A 19,031-nucleotide genomic window follows, 5' to 3' on the forward strand; every position below is an offset into this window, starting at 1 on the left:
ATGACCTTTGGTCTTACTTGAGAAACAACTCTAACAATGGTTCCATTTGATGAGAACCCACTTGTCAAAAAATTATGGCAAAAATATCAGCTAAGATGAACCATCAGATACTTCCACAGAAAATTAGATATTTCAGTATCCAACTGAACTGATCCTTACACATCAAATGATGTACTGAGTATTTTTCCAGAAGAAGAAAAGGACTTTGGCTGTTTATACTTCTTGAAATCAATTGATAAATATAAACCTGATAAAGGATAGCCTTCAAACTCCCAAAAATTGGGAAAAGGCTACAAAGGCAAAACGATAGGAACATTTTTATAATGGAACTATCGTGAGTTTCACCAGAATATCGATGATATCAAGATTTTGCTGCAGAAACACAAGTCTTTCTGTTTATGTCTATAGGAAACCTATTTAAAACCCAGTGAGGACCCTCTGTTAAGGAATTTCACTGCCCGACGTGGCAGTAAAGAGCATAATAACAAATCTTGCTCTGCAAAAAAAAAAAAAGCTAATTGTGTTAACTGTCAGGAAAATCCAGCTTTCTTACACAAGGACAGAACTGCTGACTAAGATAACTACTCATAGTGGAGTAGTTATCTTAGTCAGCAGTCATGTTCCTTTCCATCATGTCCAGCTTAATACTGCTCTGGAAGCAAAAGCAATTCTATTCATGTAATTTCTTATTACAGTGTGTTCAGATCATGAACACACTGGGTGCTGAGTTAAATGAAACCAACCTTGATAAGCTTATCTTGCAAATGCTTGCTTCTTAGGGTTGAGTTTAATAGGCAAAACGCTGTTGGGTAGTTTTGTCCATTATGATTGAATGAATCCATGGCAATAATCTTTCCCTTTCAAATAAGACTCAACACTTTCTTCCATATACCTACCTGCTCATATTCTTCAATTGATTTTACAATCTGCTCCCCTGCTATTTTTTTTCCACTAATCACATGGATGCCAAAGAGAATATATATATATATATATATATATATATATAGAAGCAATAATATTTCTGTTATTTGCACAATATCTTTACAGGAACCATGTTCTCCTAAACTTATACCCATGTGGAAGATGGACCAGGCTGACTGGAATACTTTTTCCCATCTCACAAAATTTAGTGCTGATGTCAGTCAAAAACACCTGTCAACAAAGTAGTAGAGTATGAAATAGATCTTATTGTCCAGGCAGCAGCAACTACAATTCTATAAAAATATCATCTTGATTTCCACTCTGTACAAAGCTCTGGTGGAATCCAGAGTGCAAAGTAGTCAAAAGAAATCAAGATTGAGTACAGGATATATTTTGTAGATATCCGAACACATCAGACTTGATGCTTTTTTAAATGTGCTCCGGCCAAAGAATGTTATGCGAGACATGAGAATCAAAAATAATCTTGGATCCAGTTTACATTGATTAATCAAACAACCAGTTCTAAAATTGTATGGATCTCATGTCTGTCGTTTTGCAAGGCAGAATAAATTACAATGGCTGGATTTCATTCATCATGAGGTTATATGGATAACTTCTGGTGCCTTTCGCACATTGCCCACTCAGTCTTTATGTTAAAGCAAATGAACCAGCTCTATCACTTAAATGGAAACAGTTGTCTCATAGCTATGCCCTAAAAATAGTCTCTTCCAGAGCATCCTATGTAGACTAGTTTTTTTTTCTTTTTCTGTACATGGGGAGGCTCAATATCCCACATGTCAGACTGCCGTACATGCTTTGGGTCTGCATGTTAAGGAGATTATGGAAGCTATTGACATAAATGTTGATAACATTACCAGCACCACATATAGCAACATTCCTTCATGATGAATTTGCACTCCCCATAACTTCTCACTTTGTGAACTACAGAAGTCTCATACTCCATTATCTGCCCACATGTAATTGTTTAATCTACACAGAGCAGTCCACTCTGATTTCTTGCCTATCTATACCGATGGTTTCAAGATCTCAAAACCTTTGTCGGTTGGGCTGCTTGTTTCCTGGCATTACTATCTCCAACCAGATCCCATTTGATTGCAGTAATAGTACAGCACAGTTGCCAGCCATTCAGCTGGCACTTGTGCTTATAAAAGAAAACCACTGCCAAAAATGTGTAGACACTGAAATCTTTACCAACTATTTCGTCTCTTGTGTATAATCCACATCTGCTTCTGTGAGGTTTACAACTGTTGTACAAAATGAAGACATCTTAATTTCGATGTTTTATTGTACTGGATTCCCATCCATATTGGAATTAAGGGAAATGAGACTGTAGATGCAGCTGCTAAATCAAGGCTGTGGGTTTGAATCATGCCAAGGGCATGGATGGTTCTGATTGCCCTACTAATCATTGTACTGCTGTAATCCATGTCCTGGTGCAGTTATGACCTTTGATGTCTTTGCACCATAAAAAAATCAAATAAATCTATAAAGACTACCAACAGTTTATAAGATCAAAGCTAATTGCCCATGACAGCCATCATCATCATAGGAAGACCTGACAAACAAATTGCATGAGATTAAGCCTGAAATTGAGTATCGGCAGACTAGTCAACATAGAAAGAGAGGAGAAGTTGTTCTTGCTAGTCAGGTTCTGCATAGGGCAGTCATCTTACACATTCTTATTTACTGAGAGATGATGATCCACCTATGTGCAAAAAATGCAATATATATCTCACCGTTTGTCATATTCTTCTGTCTCAGCATGTAAGAGAGGAATAAAATTTTTACATACCTTGCCTAGCCATAATATACTCTGCCACCAATAAAATACTAATTTTCACCAATCAAGCAGGCAGGGGTACTGAAGTGTTTGCTATTAGCAATGACCTATCACAAATTATCAGTCTCCCTACCAGAATACCTGACAACCCTTTCCAATTTTGCCAATACACTTGATCTCTTCCTAACAAGCTCCCTCCAAGCATACTGTGGATGTCAGTTCTACTCTTTGTAACTCAGATCGCAACTTTATGCAAGTTTCTTTTGCCATAGAAGAACCTTCACCCACCAGTTCTCAATTTCATACCCTTTGGCACTACAAGGATGCCAAATGAGATGACCTCCATGAATTCTATTCTCACTTCCCATGGTCAAAATACTCCTTCATTTCTCTTAATCCAAACACCTACTCAGGCTGAATAACAGAAATCATCCTCACAGGAATAAAGGCCTTAATCCCTTATTCCACTCCAAATTCACAGCCACAATCCAAGCCTTGTTTCTCAAAAAAAAAAAAAAAAAAACAGTGCCAACACAGTAAAATAAACCTCTGCCTACCATGAATGGCTCAAGTCCAAAACTCTAGCTGCTCACTCCACCTATATGCAGCTCCCAACAGCTATAAAGGAATCATCACAAAATCCAAATGAGACTTTGAAAGGGCCAAATGCTGCTAACTTGCCTCCTGTCCGAATGGCAGCCACTCCTGGTCCCTTGCCAAGGTCATTGGGTGCAACTTTTGCCCACCCAACTTTCCATCACTCTTGCATTCTGATAGTACAGTAGTCACCTCACCTAAAGAGAAGACCGACTTACTGGTATTAATCTTCTTTTCCAGTTCCTGCATTGATGACCTGGGCAAAGTTCCCTCCGCTTCACTTGGAACTGCTCTCCATGTCACCCGTAGTCTTCTCTCTAGAAAAAAAATCCAAAGAATTCTTAACATGAACACAAACAAGACATCTGGTTCTGATGATATCTCGCCTGTTGTGTTAAAAACGTGTGCCCCAGAACTAACAACTATCCTATATTCTCTCTTCAGTCTATTCTATTCAACTGGCATCTACTCTACAACATGGAAAAGGGCCCAAATCCAGCCCATCCCAAAGAAAGATGATTAAAGCCAACCAGTGAACTATTGTCCAATTGCTTTCGCTTCTGTTCTCTCTAAAATTATAGAGAAGGCCATCAACAACCAGCTCCTGAACCACCTAGAGACCTATCAACTAATCAGTGACCAGCAATATGGATTCCTCCACTAGTGATCCATACCCATGCTTGGGGAAGGCAGAGTTTTCAAAATCTAGCTTTCACCACCTGCTTCTGAACTTAAGCCATGGAAAAATTGAAGAAATTCATGCAGTTGCCCTCGACATTTTGAAGGTATCTGATCAGGTTTGACACAGACCTACTTAGCAAACTGCCATTCTTGATCTACCTTTCCACACTCTGCAACTGTATTGTCAATGTTTGCACTGGTTGCTTTATACATGTCATGGTTAATGGTTTCCTCTCCTCAGATTTCTCTACCAATGCAGAAGTACCTTGAGGTTCCATTCTTTCACTCACTGTCTTCCTCTTGTATCCAAATGACCTGATTTCACATTCAATCCTTTCAGATAGTTTTGCTGATGACAGTACTTCATTCCTCCTTTCATTTGACGAACCTTGTAATTGCTCAACTATTAGAATCCTCAAGATCCGCCATGACCAATGTCCTAAATTCCGATATCCTAGTTATATCCCAATGGGGCAAGGATAGCAGTGTAGAGTTTACTGTCAACAAAACTTAGTCCTGTCTAATCTCTCACAAGAAAGAGCTTGCAAACCCCCCCTCCCCCAAACTGACATATACCTCCCATCTTTTCTCATACAAATGCATTTCAACTATAGCTTCTCAAAAACATGTACTTTTTCATGAGACACTACTTCACATCTTCACAGCTGCTAACTGTACAAATCCCAAATCTGCCTGACCATGGAATATTGCTCCCATATTTGAGATGGTGCACCAAAATCCTCTCAAAGTTGCTCGATTCTATCTAGAAGAGAGCAGTCTGGTTAATTAATGATCCCCCACAGACATTTAGTTTCTGCTCGTGCTCCTTCTACAGATACTTTCATGGACAATGTTCTGCTGAATTGGTTACTATTATTCCTCCACTTTCCTCCAAAATCATTGGAACAAGATCCACTGCTAACCAACATCCTTTTACACTCCATCTTGAAACTCAACAAACCACCTTCGCTGTCTCCTCTTTCATTCCATCTACTTCTGTTCTCTGGAACAGCCTTCCGTCTCCACTCTGCCTTTCCCCAAAAATGGAATCCTCAGTTGTTCAAAAAAGGATAAACAGATTCCTCCTTTCTTCTTATCCTCTTGTCCACACACAGCACTGATCTGGTATAGGTCTTGTAACCTTTTGTGTGTATGGGCTAGATTTAAAAATAAATAAAGAAGCAGTATTATCACATTCAGACAAATTGGACTTTTTACAGAGAATTACTTTATATGAGCACATTTACATTTAATTATAAAGTCTATGTGTACATACAGCATTGCTCAACTTAATTTTTTGTACATACATATTTATTAATTTATCTCTTTGTGACTATTTATTAATACCTTGTGTACTGCTGTAACATTTGATGTGATTCAGTATGGCTTTTGCTGTCCTTGCACTAAACCATAAATGAATCAACTATGATGCACTGCCATTATATCTTTCCCATCTAGCAATGGATACATTGAAACTGAATCTAGCATTCTTTGTTTGTCATTATTTTCTGCTTTATAGCTCAGCATGTAACCTTTTCTGAATGGGAACACCCATATACTTAGCCACTTCTCAGGTTAGCAGCATGTTCTGCCAACCAGAAGCAGAACCATCACATCTTTAACTGCAACTCTCTCTCTCTCTCTCTGACACTAAAATCAGGTATAACATTCTTTGATCTCAAGTTCTTTCTGTCACATGCTGTTTTAAGACACCTTGCAACAACTCAATGAATTCATTTTCATAAGATTTCACTGCTACCAATCATGGTTTGAATAATTAGTCACCTATAACAAATACTCATTTAGCATCCATTTGGATGACTTGGCAATGTATTTCATGGTCACCTACAGCTGATCCACTAAATCTGTATCAACCCACCATCTTTTTGATTTTGTTAGACTTCAGGATGCCCCAAGGATGTATTGAAATTCAATAAAAATCATATTTTGTTTGTTTTTGTGTGTTGGTATGAGACAGTACAATAAAAATCAACGTAAATTGGAATATCAGTGATTAGGTGTTCATACTTGCTAGTCAGTATTAAAATATTTTTACTGATTCATTATGAAATTACACTGATCAGTGGAGTCGCACATTTGGACTCATATCAGCTTGTTACTTGGCTAGATCCTTTTGTCATAGTGAAACAAGCAGCTATTTATACTTCTGTCTACATAACTGATGTCACCAGTTCTCATTTATTTTATATATATATAAGGTAAGTTTCCAAAAGGGAACTTTTGGAAAGATTTCCAGCCTGACATATAAAATTCATGCCAATTTTAAAATGGCATGCTAAGTAGCTGTAATGTTAAAAATTGAGTACCATGCTGTGATAGTTTTTCACCAAAAAAGGCCTTTCTCCAGGTGCTGTTAAACAGCGATTGGATGGTGTTTATGGGGAAGCTTCTCCTTCATATTCCAGTGTGAAGGAATGGGCTAAACAATTTCGCCTGGGAAGAGAGAGAGAGAGAGAGAGTGCATCAAAAATGATCCTTGTGATGGTCAGCTTGTGGAAGAGATGACCGAGGGAAAATGTCTCTCTTGTTGAGTAGGAACCACTCAATAACAGGTAGCTGACGCTCAAGAAATCTCAGCATGGTTGTGGCTTTCTATTACTCTTTCTCATCATTCATGAGAAGCTTCACATGACTAAGTTCAGTGCAAGGTGGATGCCCTGACTTCTCTCTTCAATTCAGAAGGAGCATCATGGCGACCTGTTCCTGCAAGTTTTTAAATCTTTGCCAATAGAATTAGAGAAAAGTGCTGGAATTCATTGTTACCAAGGATGAAATCATGGTCTTTTATTATGATCTTTCCAAAAGGGAATCCATGGAGTGGGCATAAACCAGGCAAAGCACTGCCAAGAAAAGTCAAGGTCACTCAGTCCACAATCTTATGTGATGACAGGGATTCTCTTGATTGACTTTAAGGAAAGGAATACCACCATGAATGCAGAATATTATGCTTCGCTCCTGTGCAAACTGCACAATGCCATAAAAGAGAAGAGACAAGGAATGCTGTGTCATGGTGTTTGCCTGCTTCATGACAATGCTCTATTCCATATGGCTATTGTTGTGCAGGCTGCAGTGAAGGACTGTGGCTTTCAGGAGATTGACAACCCACCCTACAGCCCAGGCCTCGAAACTGAGGAAGAAAATTTGCAGATGACAGTTAGGTGAAAGATGCAGTTTTAGGCCATTTTGCAGCAAAAGTACAGATTAGTTTTCAAGGGCATAGAAATGTTAATTCAAAGATGTGAAAAGTGAGTTGAAGTAAAGGGAGATTGTGTTGAAAAGTGACACAGTTGTTTTCTTTCTATCACCTGTAAAAGTTAGTCAGGCTGGAAACTTATAGAACCCTCCCCCCCTTCATGTGTGTAGTGTCATTTGACTTCAAAATTATTATTGCATTTGGACATCTATGAGTCACTGCTGCTGGAAGTCATCCACACTGAATACTCTGTATCACACCATACTCTGACCAGTTCTATGAAAGAAGTTGAACTGGTCAGTGCCTAAAGTGCTATTGGATGCAGTGGTGGCTTGAAATCGTGGGGGTGCTGCAACTTCATACACACTGTAAGTACAGTGTATACGTGTTTGGATAAAATATCAAAATTATGGTAAAAATTAAACATGAAAAATATTGTTAAAAAAAAAAAATCAGCTAACGCCTTTTTATTCCCGTATACGGGAGTAGGTGAGGCCATTTAGCCCTAAAATATTGTTTATTATCGATAAAATTATACAGTTTGGTATAATTCAAAATTACTTAAAAATCAAATATGTTCTTCTTGTTTTGTTTTATGAAAAAATACTGTTTATTATCGATAAAATTATACAGTTTAGTATAATTCAAAATTACTTAAAATAAGACCCATTCCTTTAATTGTAATTAAAGGAATGGATTTACAATTTTTGGACATTACAATTAAATCCTTAAATTGTAATGTCCAAATATTTAAAGAGACAGGGTAAACACGATAGCACTACAAACACTCTACTACTGGTGCAAACTGCATATAAACAACGGTGGAACTGCGCAATGGACAGTGCCACATTACGCTAATAGCTCGCATCTCACTATGATGTGCATATGCTTGCCGCGTAGCAATATGATACTGTGGTAAACACAGTGCTGCTAGTGTCCTTCACCCTCCTAAGTACTACAAGATGGATTTTTATTATTTTTTATACAAAATAAGAGAATTGTATAGGATTGTTGATGATAAAATTAAATATTACAAGCAAATATAAATAAATTAATAAATATATTTATATATCGAGAAAAATTGGGGTGCTGCAGTTTCGCAGTGCCTATGCACGAGCTGCCCCTGATTGGAAGATACCACTAGCATTTTTGTGATGACTTTTCTAGATTATGTAGACATTCTTAAATATCACCTTAATGTAAATAAACATCATAGTATAAAGCTGAAGATGTGAGAAACAGTTTTAAAGCTTCCTCTTCTCGGTCTAGAAAAAGTCATTACGGCAAGTTTAAACATGACTTGAATCTGCAACTTCCCTTGAACATGCTGACAAAAATGCATATGGGGAATAATTTTAAGGCATCCTACCCAATCTCCATCTGCAAGTAAGCACCTATAAGGCTCTCTCTCTGATTTGAACCCCTAACCAGTTTGTTGTCTCTGTGCAATTACACTGAAGTTTCTGTGATACAAACAAAATACTGGGAGTATTAAACTGTCATTCTTTTATAATTTTTTAAATGGAATTTTTTATAATTCCATTTAATTATAAGTTTACTAGATGAGTTAACAAGATAACGATTTAAGCCTTCTGTATAACAGTGTTGAATCTGTAGCACAGTTGATTTTGACAGAGACCTTGCTTTGAATCCTATCTATGACATGAGAAGCCTTTATCAGGGTTTTTCAGAAGGTGAACCGGTCTTCATACGGGGGCAGAAGGGTTTCTTCTCCCAGAAATGCGGGGGATTTTTGTCTTTTAAATAGGCAAACTGGTCGTGTGAACACACATCTACCAACATTGGATTAGTCTGAGATGGAAGTGATTAGAGCCTCAGCATCTTATCTTTCTACTGCAAATTATGGATCTTAGGTAGAAGTCCATAATAGTCTACTTCCTAGATGCTCATGACACCTGACAGGATAACAGTATGTGTCAGTGCTATGTAATTTCTACTCTGATAGGCTTTAGCAAAATATTCACTCGGTAATTCAACTATTTCTTCTTCATCTGTTTTTCCTGAAACGAACTGGGTCTTGTAGCATAATGTTCAATCCTCACCTTTACGTGGTGTGCCCCATTACCTAGGTTTATTCAGTACCCAGGCATCCATTGGATACTGAACAAAGAAGATGGGCTGGGAATTTGGGACTTAGCTGACCCAATTGTTCTCTATTGGCTTAAACCAGAAATACATATGATGGGATAACATGAGTTTTCATGGTGGCTTGGATCATTACCTGGTTAAACAAGTGGGGAGTGACAGGGCAATTTGAAGCTCATATTCAGATTCATCACATTGAAATTAATCAGACTTGCCTACTTTCGCTTCCATCAAATTAATCCAAAACTTGCCCTTATAAGGTGGATTGAGTTCCCTAATTAAGGGTGTTAGACAATTTAATGCAGCAAGCTTGCTACTCCTCTGCTGCATTCCTCTAAGGATGAGTATTTTTTTTTTTTTTTTATGTCTGTGGATGTGTGTGTTCATGGAGCTGGTTTGCTTGTTTTGAAGGATGAAAAACCAGAGTTTCCAGGAGACCCCCCCCTCCCCCCCTCCACCACCACTTCCATATGAGACTGGTTAACTTACCTTTAATTGAAAAGCACTAATAAAAGTTCTTCATGTCATATTATTAAGTTGAAGTTTCTGGAACAGAAAACTACATTTACTGGAATGCAAATAAATATTTATTACTAAAATGAATTATTTACAAGCTGATGATTCTCTAGTTCAATGGTAGGCTAGCCTTTGTGTATATTCTGAATTCTTGGAAGTCTTGTTTAATCCTTACACAAATAGGAATTAGACTATTGTCCTGGCTATTAAGGAATTTAGCATGTTTAATACATACCTCGTTGAAGGCTTTCGTCTTTGCTGGCAGTTTTTCCATAAAGATTTCCATGTTAAACATCTATGGAACTTTGAACACGGAAATACATCCTATCATAGATGGGATTCAAACTAAGTCTTTCAAACCAGAGGGCTCTGTTGAAACCAGCTGAGCTGCTGAGGTTCTCACTTAGACAAACAAATTTTCAGTGTACCTCTAAATTCTCTACTGTAGCAAAATGACATTTTATTTCATCTTCGTAGTCACCCTTTCATACCCATCCTTGAAATTGCTATTTTCCAAGTTACTGTGCCTCTTATTTTGGATCACTGCTTTTATAGGAATCAGTCCTTCTCATCATTAGCAACACTCGTTACTATCTTAATGAGAGCATGACTAAACCTTGTTTCCCAGGTGTGAAAATTATGAGGGTGTACAGATTCAAAGAAGTAAGGTAAAAAAAGTTGATTGTTTTTTCAGGTATGAATGACATGATAATTGAAAAAATGTGGTATGAGAAGATATGAAAGTTGAAGTGAAAAAGCAAAGAGAGAGAGAAAGAGGAGAGATCACTGAAAGTGTGGAAGCACAAAGTCAGAAAAATGAGATGTTTTGAGTGAAATGGAGTTAGATGAATTGAAAGTGCTTGGGATATTGCAGAACATTAATGAAAATATGAAATTAGATAGGATATCAGCTTCACTAACTGAACTGATATCCTATCTATTTAATCTCAGCTTTGAAAAGTCCTAGGGGATTGGAAAAAGGGCAAAATAGTTTCGTTGAACAAAGGAGGCTCCAAGACTGAAGTAGCAAGTTATAGACCAATCAGTATCTCAGAGAGGGGTGGGGAATTAAGATATTAGAAAAAAGTTGGCAAAAAAGCAGAATTCATGAATAGATGGGCAGGAATATTATTGTTATTGTACTCTCCATGAGACTCGTCGTGGGAAGTTCAGTCAACTGACAACATATTTATCACACTGACTCTTAAAATCCTTAACACTTCTTGTGTTAACAATACATTCTGGTAATGCATTCCATTCACTGACAATTTTCCATGTAAAAAAAGTGCTCGTCACACCCCTCTTCACCACACTCTTACATAACTTCCAGGAATTGCCTCTGGTTTTTTCCCCTCTCACCTTTTACTCTTTTTATAATCTCATCTGGATTAATCCGATAACATCCTCCTAATAGCTTAAATATATCTATCATATCACCTCTTTTCCTCCTATCCACTAAACTCTGCAATCCACATTTCTTCAACCCCTCTCTCTCTCTCTCCATAGTCAGCATTCCAAAGTCCTGATATAGTCTTAGTCACTTGTCTCTGGAGCCTCTCCAATGTTTCCATATCACACTGAAAACCAGGTGACCAGATTTGAGCACGATAGTCTAAGTGTGGTCAGACCAGTGCTTTATACATGGCACAACCACTTCCTTATCCCTACATGTTAGAGAACTACTTATCATAGCAGCATTATGATGTGCAGCCTTTGCAACACTAGCAGTATGCTCTCTAAACTTCAGTCTGTCATCCATCACTCCCAAATCTCGAATCTCATCCCCTTCCTGAAGTATGGCACTGTCGATATAGTACACATATTATATTTCTCCTTTATCCAAGTCAAAAGTCTATTCAAATCTTGCTAAAGAGAATTACCATCAGCAGTGCTACTTATAATTGTCTCCAACTTTGCCTCATCAGCAGCAAACAACTGAAGATCACTAGTCAGTTTACATGATACATTGTTTACAAACAAGTTAAACAGCAGGTGCCCAAGAACAGAACCCCTGGGGCACACCACTAGTTTCTCCCCTTTTTTTGAGACACTGCTTCATCATATACAACCTGCTGGTATCGTTCAGAGAGCCAAATCTCCAATCCATCTAACCAATATACTATCTATTCCCATCCTCTGCAGCTTGTTCACCAACTTATGTGGTAATCTATCAAACGCTTTTGCAAAGTCCAAGAATATCACTGTATATGATTCTCCCTTATCTAACACACTCGTTACCTTATCATAAAATGCAAGTAAATTGCTAAAGGACCTACTCTTTACAAATCCATGCTGACCATAATAAAGACTATGTCCATTAACTCAATCCTGTATTCTATTCCTAACCAATCTCTTCAACATCTTGACCACAACTGCAGTTATACAAGCTGGTCTATTATTGTAAACTTCTGTCCTAGAACCATGCTTGTGGAGTGGTACCCTTTTGCCTTCTTTCCACTCCTTTGGAACCCAGTCACTGCAAAATTTCATTAAATAACCCCAACTGTGGTGCACATTCCTTAAGAGTATGTGGTGATATGTCATCCATTCCCACAGCATTATTAACATCTAACTCAACACCTGATACACCTCTGATTCTTTCATTTCCAGCTCTCCTGATGCTTGCCTCCCTTTTATATATTGCACTACATCATTTACACCAGTGTGATATGTGCTGATAAAGTGCTCGTTCAATAACTCCACCATATCCTTTGTAACTGTTATTCTGCTGCCATGACTCTCCATAGCAGCAGAATGACGGAAAAATTCCCTTGAGTTAACCTTGGCCTGACCAACCAATCTCCTCTTATACTGCACATTTTCTTTCTTTACCATGATCGTCACCTTTCTAGCCTGCACTTTTATACTCTTCATGGATTGGATCACCACCAACTGTCTTGTATTCTTCCAAAACATTTTCTTTTCCATCAAAGCTTGCTTGATTTCACTCTTCATCCATTTCACTCCTGCTCTTACTCGCTTAACCCTTGGTATGCAATCATACATTGCTTTTGTCAGATACTGCCTTGTGACATTCCATGCATTGTCAACATCTTTTCCGCTCAGCTCATCTACTAAACGTACTGATGCTGACTTCGTATAATTACCCATTTTATTCTTCTTCTCCCGTAGTCCGAAATGAACCGTTAGGTCATTCATGGCTGGTAGGTGATACTTTTTACTAGCCTCCCCCAGTCGTCTCGGTTTCTTGTTCTTGATGTCAGTTGAGAAAGGGAGGAATTTGTCCATTTTTTGATGTTATCAGTCCATTTTAATCGAGGTCAGCCCCTCACCCTAGATCCCAGAATGATTCCTTCTAGTGCTTGCTTTGGAATGCCATTAACCCTCTCCACATGTCCGAACCATTTCATCTGTCTTCTTCTGATGACTGTCAGAATATTTTTCCTTTTTCTCCCATCTATTGAATCAATCAGTTTTCGGACATTTTCATTGGTTTCGTGAGCGGTATAGGGGATTCTCAAAAGTCTTCTGTAAATTTTCATTTCGAAAGACAGGAGTCTCCTCTCATCTTCTTTCAATAAAGTCCAGGCCTCACAACCATACAAGAGGACAGAATTCACCAAGGTGTCAATTAGTCTTAGTCTGGTTGTGATTGCTATTCTGTTATCTCCCCACAATGGTTTTAACTTTTGTAGGGCCACAGTTGTTTTAGCAATTCGGTATTTAATGTCAGTTTTTGAACGACCATCTTGACTCAACGTGCTTCCTAGATAAGTGAACCTCTTTGCATTCTCAATTTGCTTATTGCCAATTTGTATCTTTAAGAATTCAATGTCTGATTTTGAGGTTATCATTGTTTTTGTTTTTTGTAGGTTTATGTATAATCCATATTTTTTTAATGTTCCGAAAACACGGCTGGTTATCTCTTGTAATTCTTCTTCACTTTCTGCCAGAAGATCAATATCGTCAGCAAAACGTAAGTTATTTATTCTTAGTCCGCCAACTTATTGTTCTATAGTTGCTACATTTATTGCTGTTTCCCTTTTTAAGAATAGGTACAAGGACAGAAGTCTGCCAATCAGAGGGCCAAGTCTCTGTGTTCCATATGTCCTGGAATAAATTTAGGTGTCTATGATGATGTCACCTCCTTCGCATATCAGTTCCACTGTGACACCATCACTTCCTGGTGATTTTCCTATTTTTGAGGAGCTAACTGCTGCAATAACTTCTTTTAATATTGGACAAAATTCCTTCCAAAATATCATCAGTCAGTTGAGGGCCCTTTTGAAAAAGCTTGGTTGCGTAACATTTCCATCTATCAACTATTTTCTGGTTATCTGTGATAGGAGTTCCATCTTCATCTTCTATGCTCCAATTAATTGCGGTAAAAGGTTTGGTTAACTTATTGATAATTTGAAAAGCACTTTTAGAATTATTTTTATTTAAGTCCTCTTCTATATTTTTGCATTCATCCAATATCCATAAGTTTCTAGCATGTTTGATTTCTTTTTTAATAATCTTAGTAATATTTTTATATTGTTCTCTATTATCACCACTATTAATATAAGATTTCAAATATCTTCTTTCGTCACATAGGTCCAAAATATTTTTGGTTATCCATGGTTTATTTATTTTCCTTTTGTATCCAAGGATTTCTTCAGCTGTCTCAGTTATCTTTTGTGAGAAGTATTTGGTTTTAGATTCGATACTATTATATTTCTTGAAGCTTGTTTTAAAAATTTGTTTTAATTTGTTTTTATATAGTATATTTATTTGGGGATCTTTTAATTTTTCTATATTATATCTTTGACGAGTTGACTGATTTTATACTTTCACATTTTTGGCAGTAATCTTTTCTTGTTTCATCACTTCTCAAACAAGTACCTCATGATCACTCACGCCAACTGGTAGCACTGTCAACACTTCATTAACAACTACATCTTACGAAGTTATCGCCAAATCCTAAACATTAAAGCCTATAGTTGCTTCAATCACATGCTGCTTAAGATATTTTTCGTTCAGAAATAACAACTCAATCTCATTGTTCCCATACACTACCTCCTCTTTCCATTCTATATTCTTGTAATTAAAGTCTCCCATTTTCATACTCAACCAATTTGCCTAAACATTTCACAATCAGTATTCTTCACATTCCCTGACCTATAACAGCATCCTATTAGATATACTAGCCTGTTAATTTCAACTTCACACCAGACAGATTCAAAATCTCTGCATGCACTATCAACTTCCACACTTTGTGGACACAATTCCTCTGCAATCATTAACAGTACTCCCCCCCCTCCTCTTTTCACATGTCTATCCTTCCGGAAAATTATATATCCTTTTATTTCTATTCCGAACATCACATCCTCTTCAGACAACCAAATTTCACTTATTCCAATTATGTTTGGTCATACTGACTCAATCACTGCAAAACTCAGTTCTCTTGTTTCAAATACTCCTTAGATTTGTGTATAAACGTAACAATCCATGTGTCTCCATTCTGCCAGCACCAACATTCTTTATTCTAGCTGCTGTATTACACCTTTCTCTTTGGTCTGACAACTCCTGTTTCCCTGATTTTGACTCTGATTTGCATTCCTACCTGTCTCATCCTCACCTTTATGCATTCCATCACCTTGTGCTACTGCAACCTCATATTCATCTTCCTCCTGTCATACAATCTATTTAGTTGTGCTATTGTGCTTCACAAGTACATTGTGATCATTTACTACATCAACTTCTTGACTCTGCCTTCTCAGAAATGGTAGCCTTTCTAAATACCCAACACCAAACCCATTCAAATGCAATCCATCTGCTTTAAACCATTCCAACTTTCCTTCAAAAAGTGTGGTAACATGCAAGCAGTGTTATGATGTTACTCATCTTCTCATGATGAGTTTGACTCTTAAGAGGCCAAGAAAATAATAAATTAATCTGTGTGGTATATATTCTTGTGCACATTCAATTACAGTAGTTATATTCATATACTTAGATCTCTCATTAGTGTGTGCATTTTTTTTTTTTTTTTTTGGAAGCGTTGGTAGTATTTCTAGTTTCGTGTTTACCTAATGCTGTTTACCGATATTGGTAAATTTAACAAATTATTACAGTAATATTACTGTTTTCACTCCAATTGCTGAGTCTTACACCTAGCAAGCAATGATAGTTTGAATCTCTTTTTGCTGTTTCTTAGATGGGACACTCCCTCCCTCCCTCCAAGTCCTATGAAATTTCAGGACTATACAATTTTGCTCATAACAATGATTTTTTAAATATATTTATTATATTCCATTATAGCTATTTTTACATTTATTACCATTCATACATTTATGCAGTGAATAAAATGAAGGTTTAAAATTAAAAAAAAATATATATAACAAATTTTATTTTGAATCAGTGTATATGAGGTAAAAATTTAAGCATAAAGTAAACAAAACCTAACAAAAAAAGTATATTTATTTTTAATTACATATAACTGAAACATCTATGAAAATTAACATATATCAGATGCAAACAAAATAATTTTGAGATATGTAATGATATGAAAAGTACAAAAAGGACATGTAATTCAGTTTTTCATTTGCAAAATAAGTTTTTAAAAATATGACATCATTTATGGCTTCATCAGTTAGTTGACTTCATATTTTATTGACAAAATTGCTTGCCACTAAAGATTCTTTCACTTTTACATCATTAAACTATTTGTTCTTTTTTCAGTTGATTCTTAGATACTAAATTCTGTTTTGATTATTTTGATAGCAAGTGATTTATTTCTTTTTTTGTTCTCGTTTAACTAACAAAACTAATGACCTGAGGGATACATTATAACTAATTAATAATGGAATCACTTACATTAATTTAAATCTTTTTATTTGTAGAATTTTCGGCTGTTTCATAGCCATTTCCAGTATGATTATAGGAAAACAATATAAAAAAGGGAACATTAATTTGAATTGAAAGCATGTAATATTATATGCACTATCGGCTGCAGGAGAACAGCTTTTGCTTTGATAAATATTCAAAAATAATTAAAATGAAATAAATTGTTTATATTAAAATAAATTAGTAAAATTATTTTTAATTATAATTATTTTGGATATCTGTTAATGTATATGGAGTATTCTCCTGCAGATAATAGTGCATATAATATCATTTGCTTTCAAATTGAATTGATATTCTCTTTTTTTGATTGTTTTCCTGTTTCCTATAATCCTATAATCCTATTGAAAATGGCTATGAAACAGCTGAAAATTCTACAACTAAAAAGATTTAAATTAACATAAGTGATACCATTATTAATTAGTTATGATGAATTCTTCCACTTCTTGATTTTTTCAATCAATTTGATAAGAGGAATAGTTCTGTTAATGACTTGGGAAAGTTAAATTTAATAAAAACGTGTGTGTGTGTGTGTTGCTCTTTCATTGCATTGTGATTTATAGGGCCTCTGTAGCTCAGTGTTTCATTGCCCTTTGGTTGGAAAGGCATGGGTTCTAATCCTGCCTGGAATGTGAAAAACTTATCAGGACTTTTCAACTGAAGGTGAGTTAGCTAGTTCTCATATAGAGGTGGTAAGGTTTTTCCTACAGTTAACTCTAGTTGTTCATCCTGCAAAGCAAGCAAACCGGCCATTAGAACGTATGCAATTAACAGACAAATTAAAGATGCCAAGAAATTATATTCTTGGTTTAATCCTTTATCCAAGTGTTAACCAAATAAAATTTTGCGGTAGAAGTAACATCATGACTGGGCTAATGGCTTCACATTGATTGCCTTAGTATCCTATAATGCAATACACATCTTTATGGACATGTATAATGCTATGCATTATGGGAAGGACCACTACCCAGACTGGTTTCTACCTCTATTGAAGTCGCATCACTGGGAGCCAGACCCAGAAGTGATACCAAGGTTGAAGTAATGTAGAAGTCATATTCCCATATACAAGTAGCCAAAAGATGCCACACCTTTTTACTAAAATACTCAGGATTAGAGAGAGATGTTTGAAAGATTTTTATTTACTTACACTTGGATAAAGGATTAAACAAAGAATATCAATTGTGATGTTACTTCATGTGCAAATTTTTATTTGCTTACACTTGGATAAAGGATTAAACCAAGAATATAATTTCTTGGCATCTTTGATTTATAGTATAACCAAGTGAAAAACTTTCAATCAAATTAGCAGACATAATACATGAGCCTTATAGCCCGAGTTGCTTTGGCTGTACATCAAAATAAACCAAAAGCACTTGATTGTGTTCATACTGTAATAATATTATGGTAATATGCTTAAAAGAAACAAAAGTTGATGTATGAAATATTTATTGCACTCACTAAATAGTTTCAATAATTTGTAATAAAATTTTAATAATCATCTATAATCTATTTTAATACAATACTCATTTTATTATCTTTAAAATGATAATAAATTTGATACTTTGTTTCAGATTTGCAAATTTAATTTTATGAAGGTCTTGAGCTATTTTTTCCAGGACTTGAAACAAAAATTTTCATCTTAAAATTCCTGTAATAGAAACCCTAATAGAGACCATCACCACAAAGTTTCATTTCACCAGATAGTATTTTCCTCATTTACTTACCTACATATATATATATATATATATATATATATATATATATATATATATATAGAAAGTATTTTACCTTGGGTATAATAAATGTTAAAGATACCAAGCTATTTTAAACCTGGTAAAATGGAGTAAAACCAGGTTTAAAATAGCTTGGTATCTTTAATATATATATATATATGTGTGTGTGTGTGTGTGTGTGTAGGTCAGTAAATGTTTATTATACCCAAGGTAAAAGACTTTCTACACATATATATATATATACTAGGGGGATCCTCTCCCCTGATGCCTCAGTCCTCCCCCGGACGGATAGGCCGGTTCTCCTTGAATTCTGATGACTCGAATTTTGAAGAATTGAAAAGGAGGTTCTCTCCCCCCCCCCCCCCCCCGGTGCATACGGCACCCAATGCACTGTTATAATGCCAAACTGCCTCCCCCATGTAACATGGGGGAGGAGATGAGCAAATTGCCTAGAGGCCCACTGCATTCACTGTGTATTTGGAAGGATCATTAGTGAGGAAGATATCTAGGGTGTTTGAACAGTAGTTCAGTTTATCGGGTATTCTGGTTGGCATCTGAACAAGTTGTGTAAGGTCATTTGTGATGGCAAATGTTTCAACATCTGTGCCTGCAAAATCTG

At 36.2% G+C, this 19,031-nt stretch overlaps 1 protein-coding gene across 2 annotated transcripts in view; it reads left to right on the top strand.

Moving 5' to 3' along the window:
- LOC150110431 (succinate dehydrogenase [ubiquinone] iron-sulfur subunit, mitochondrial-like) overlaps positions 1-19,031 on the top strand; it is a 163,487-nt gene that overhangs the window by 15,748 nt on the left and 128,708 nt on the right. The window contains exon 2 of one of the 2 annotated variants that reach the window (XM_090393756.1): positions 13,670-13,773. The exons of the other annotated variant lie outside the window; for it this stretch is intronic. Within the exon in view, the coding sequence (XP_090249882.1) occupies positions 13,670-13,773 (104 nt within the window). The remainder of the gene's footprint in view (positions 1-13,669; positions 13,774-19,031) is intronic. 2 annotated transcript variants of the gene reach the window in all.

This window comes from Typopeltis vanoorti, chromosome 1 (assembly GCF_054136105.1).
Source record: "Typopeltis vanoorti isolate ZY-2024b chromosome 1, IOZ_Tvanoo_1.0, whole genome shotgun sequence".
Taxonomy (NCBI): domain Eukaryota; kingdom Metazoa; phylum Arthropoda; class Arachnida; order Uropygi; family Thelyphonidae; genus Typopeltis; species Typopeltis vanoorti.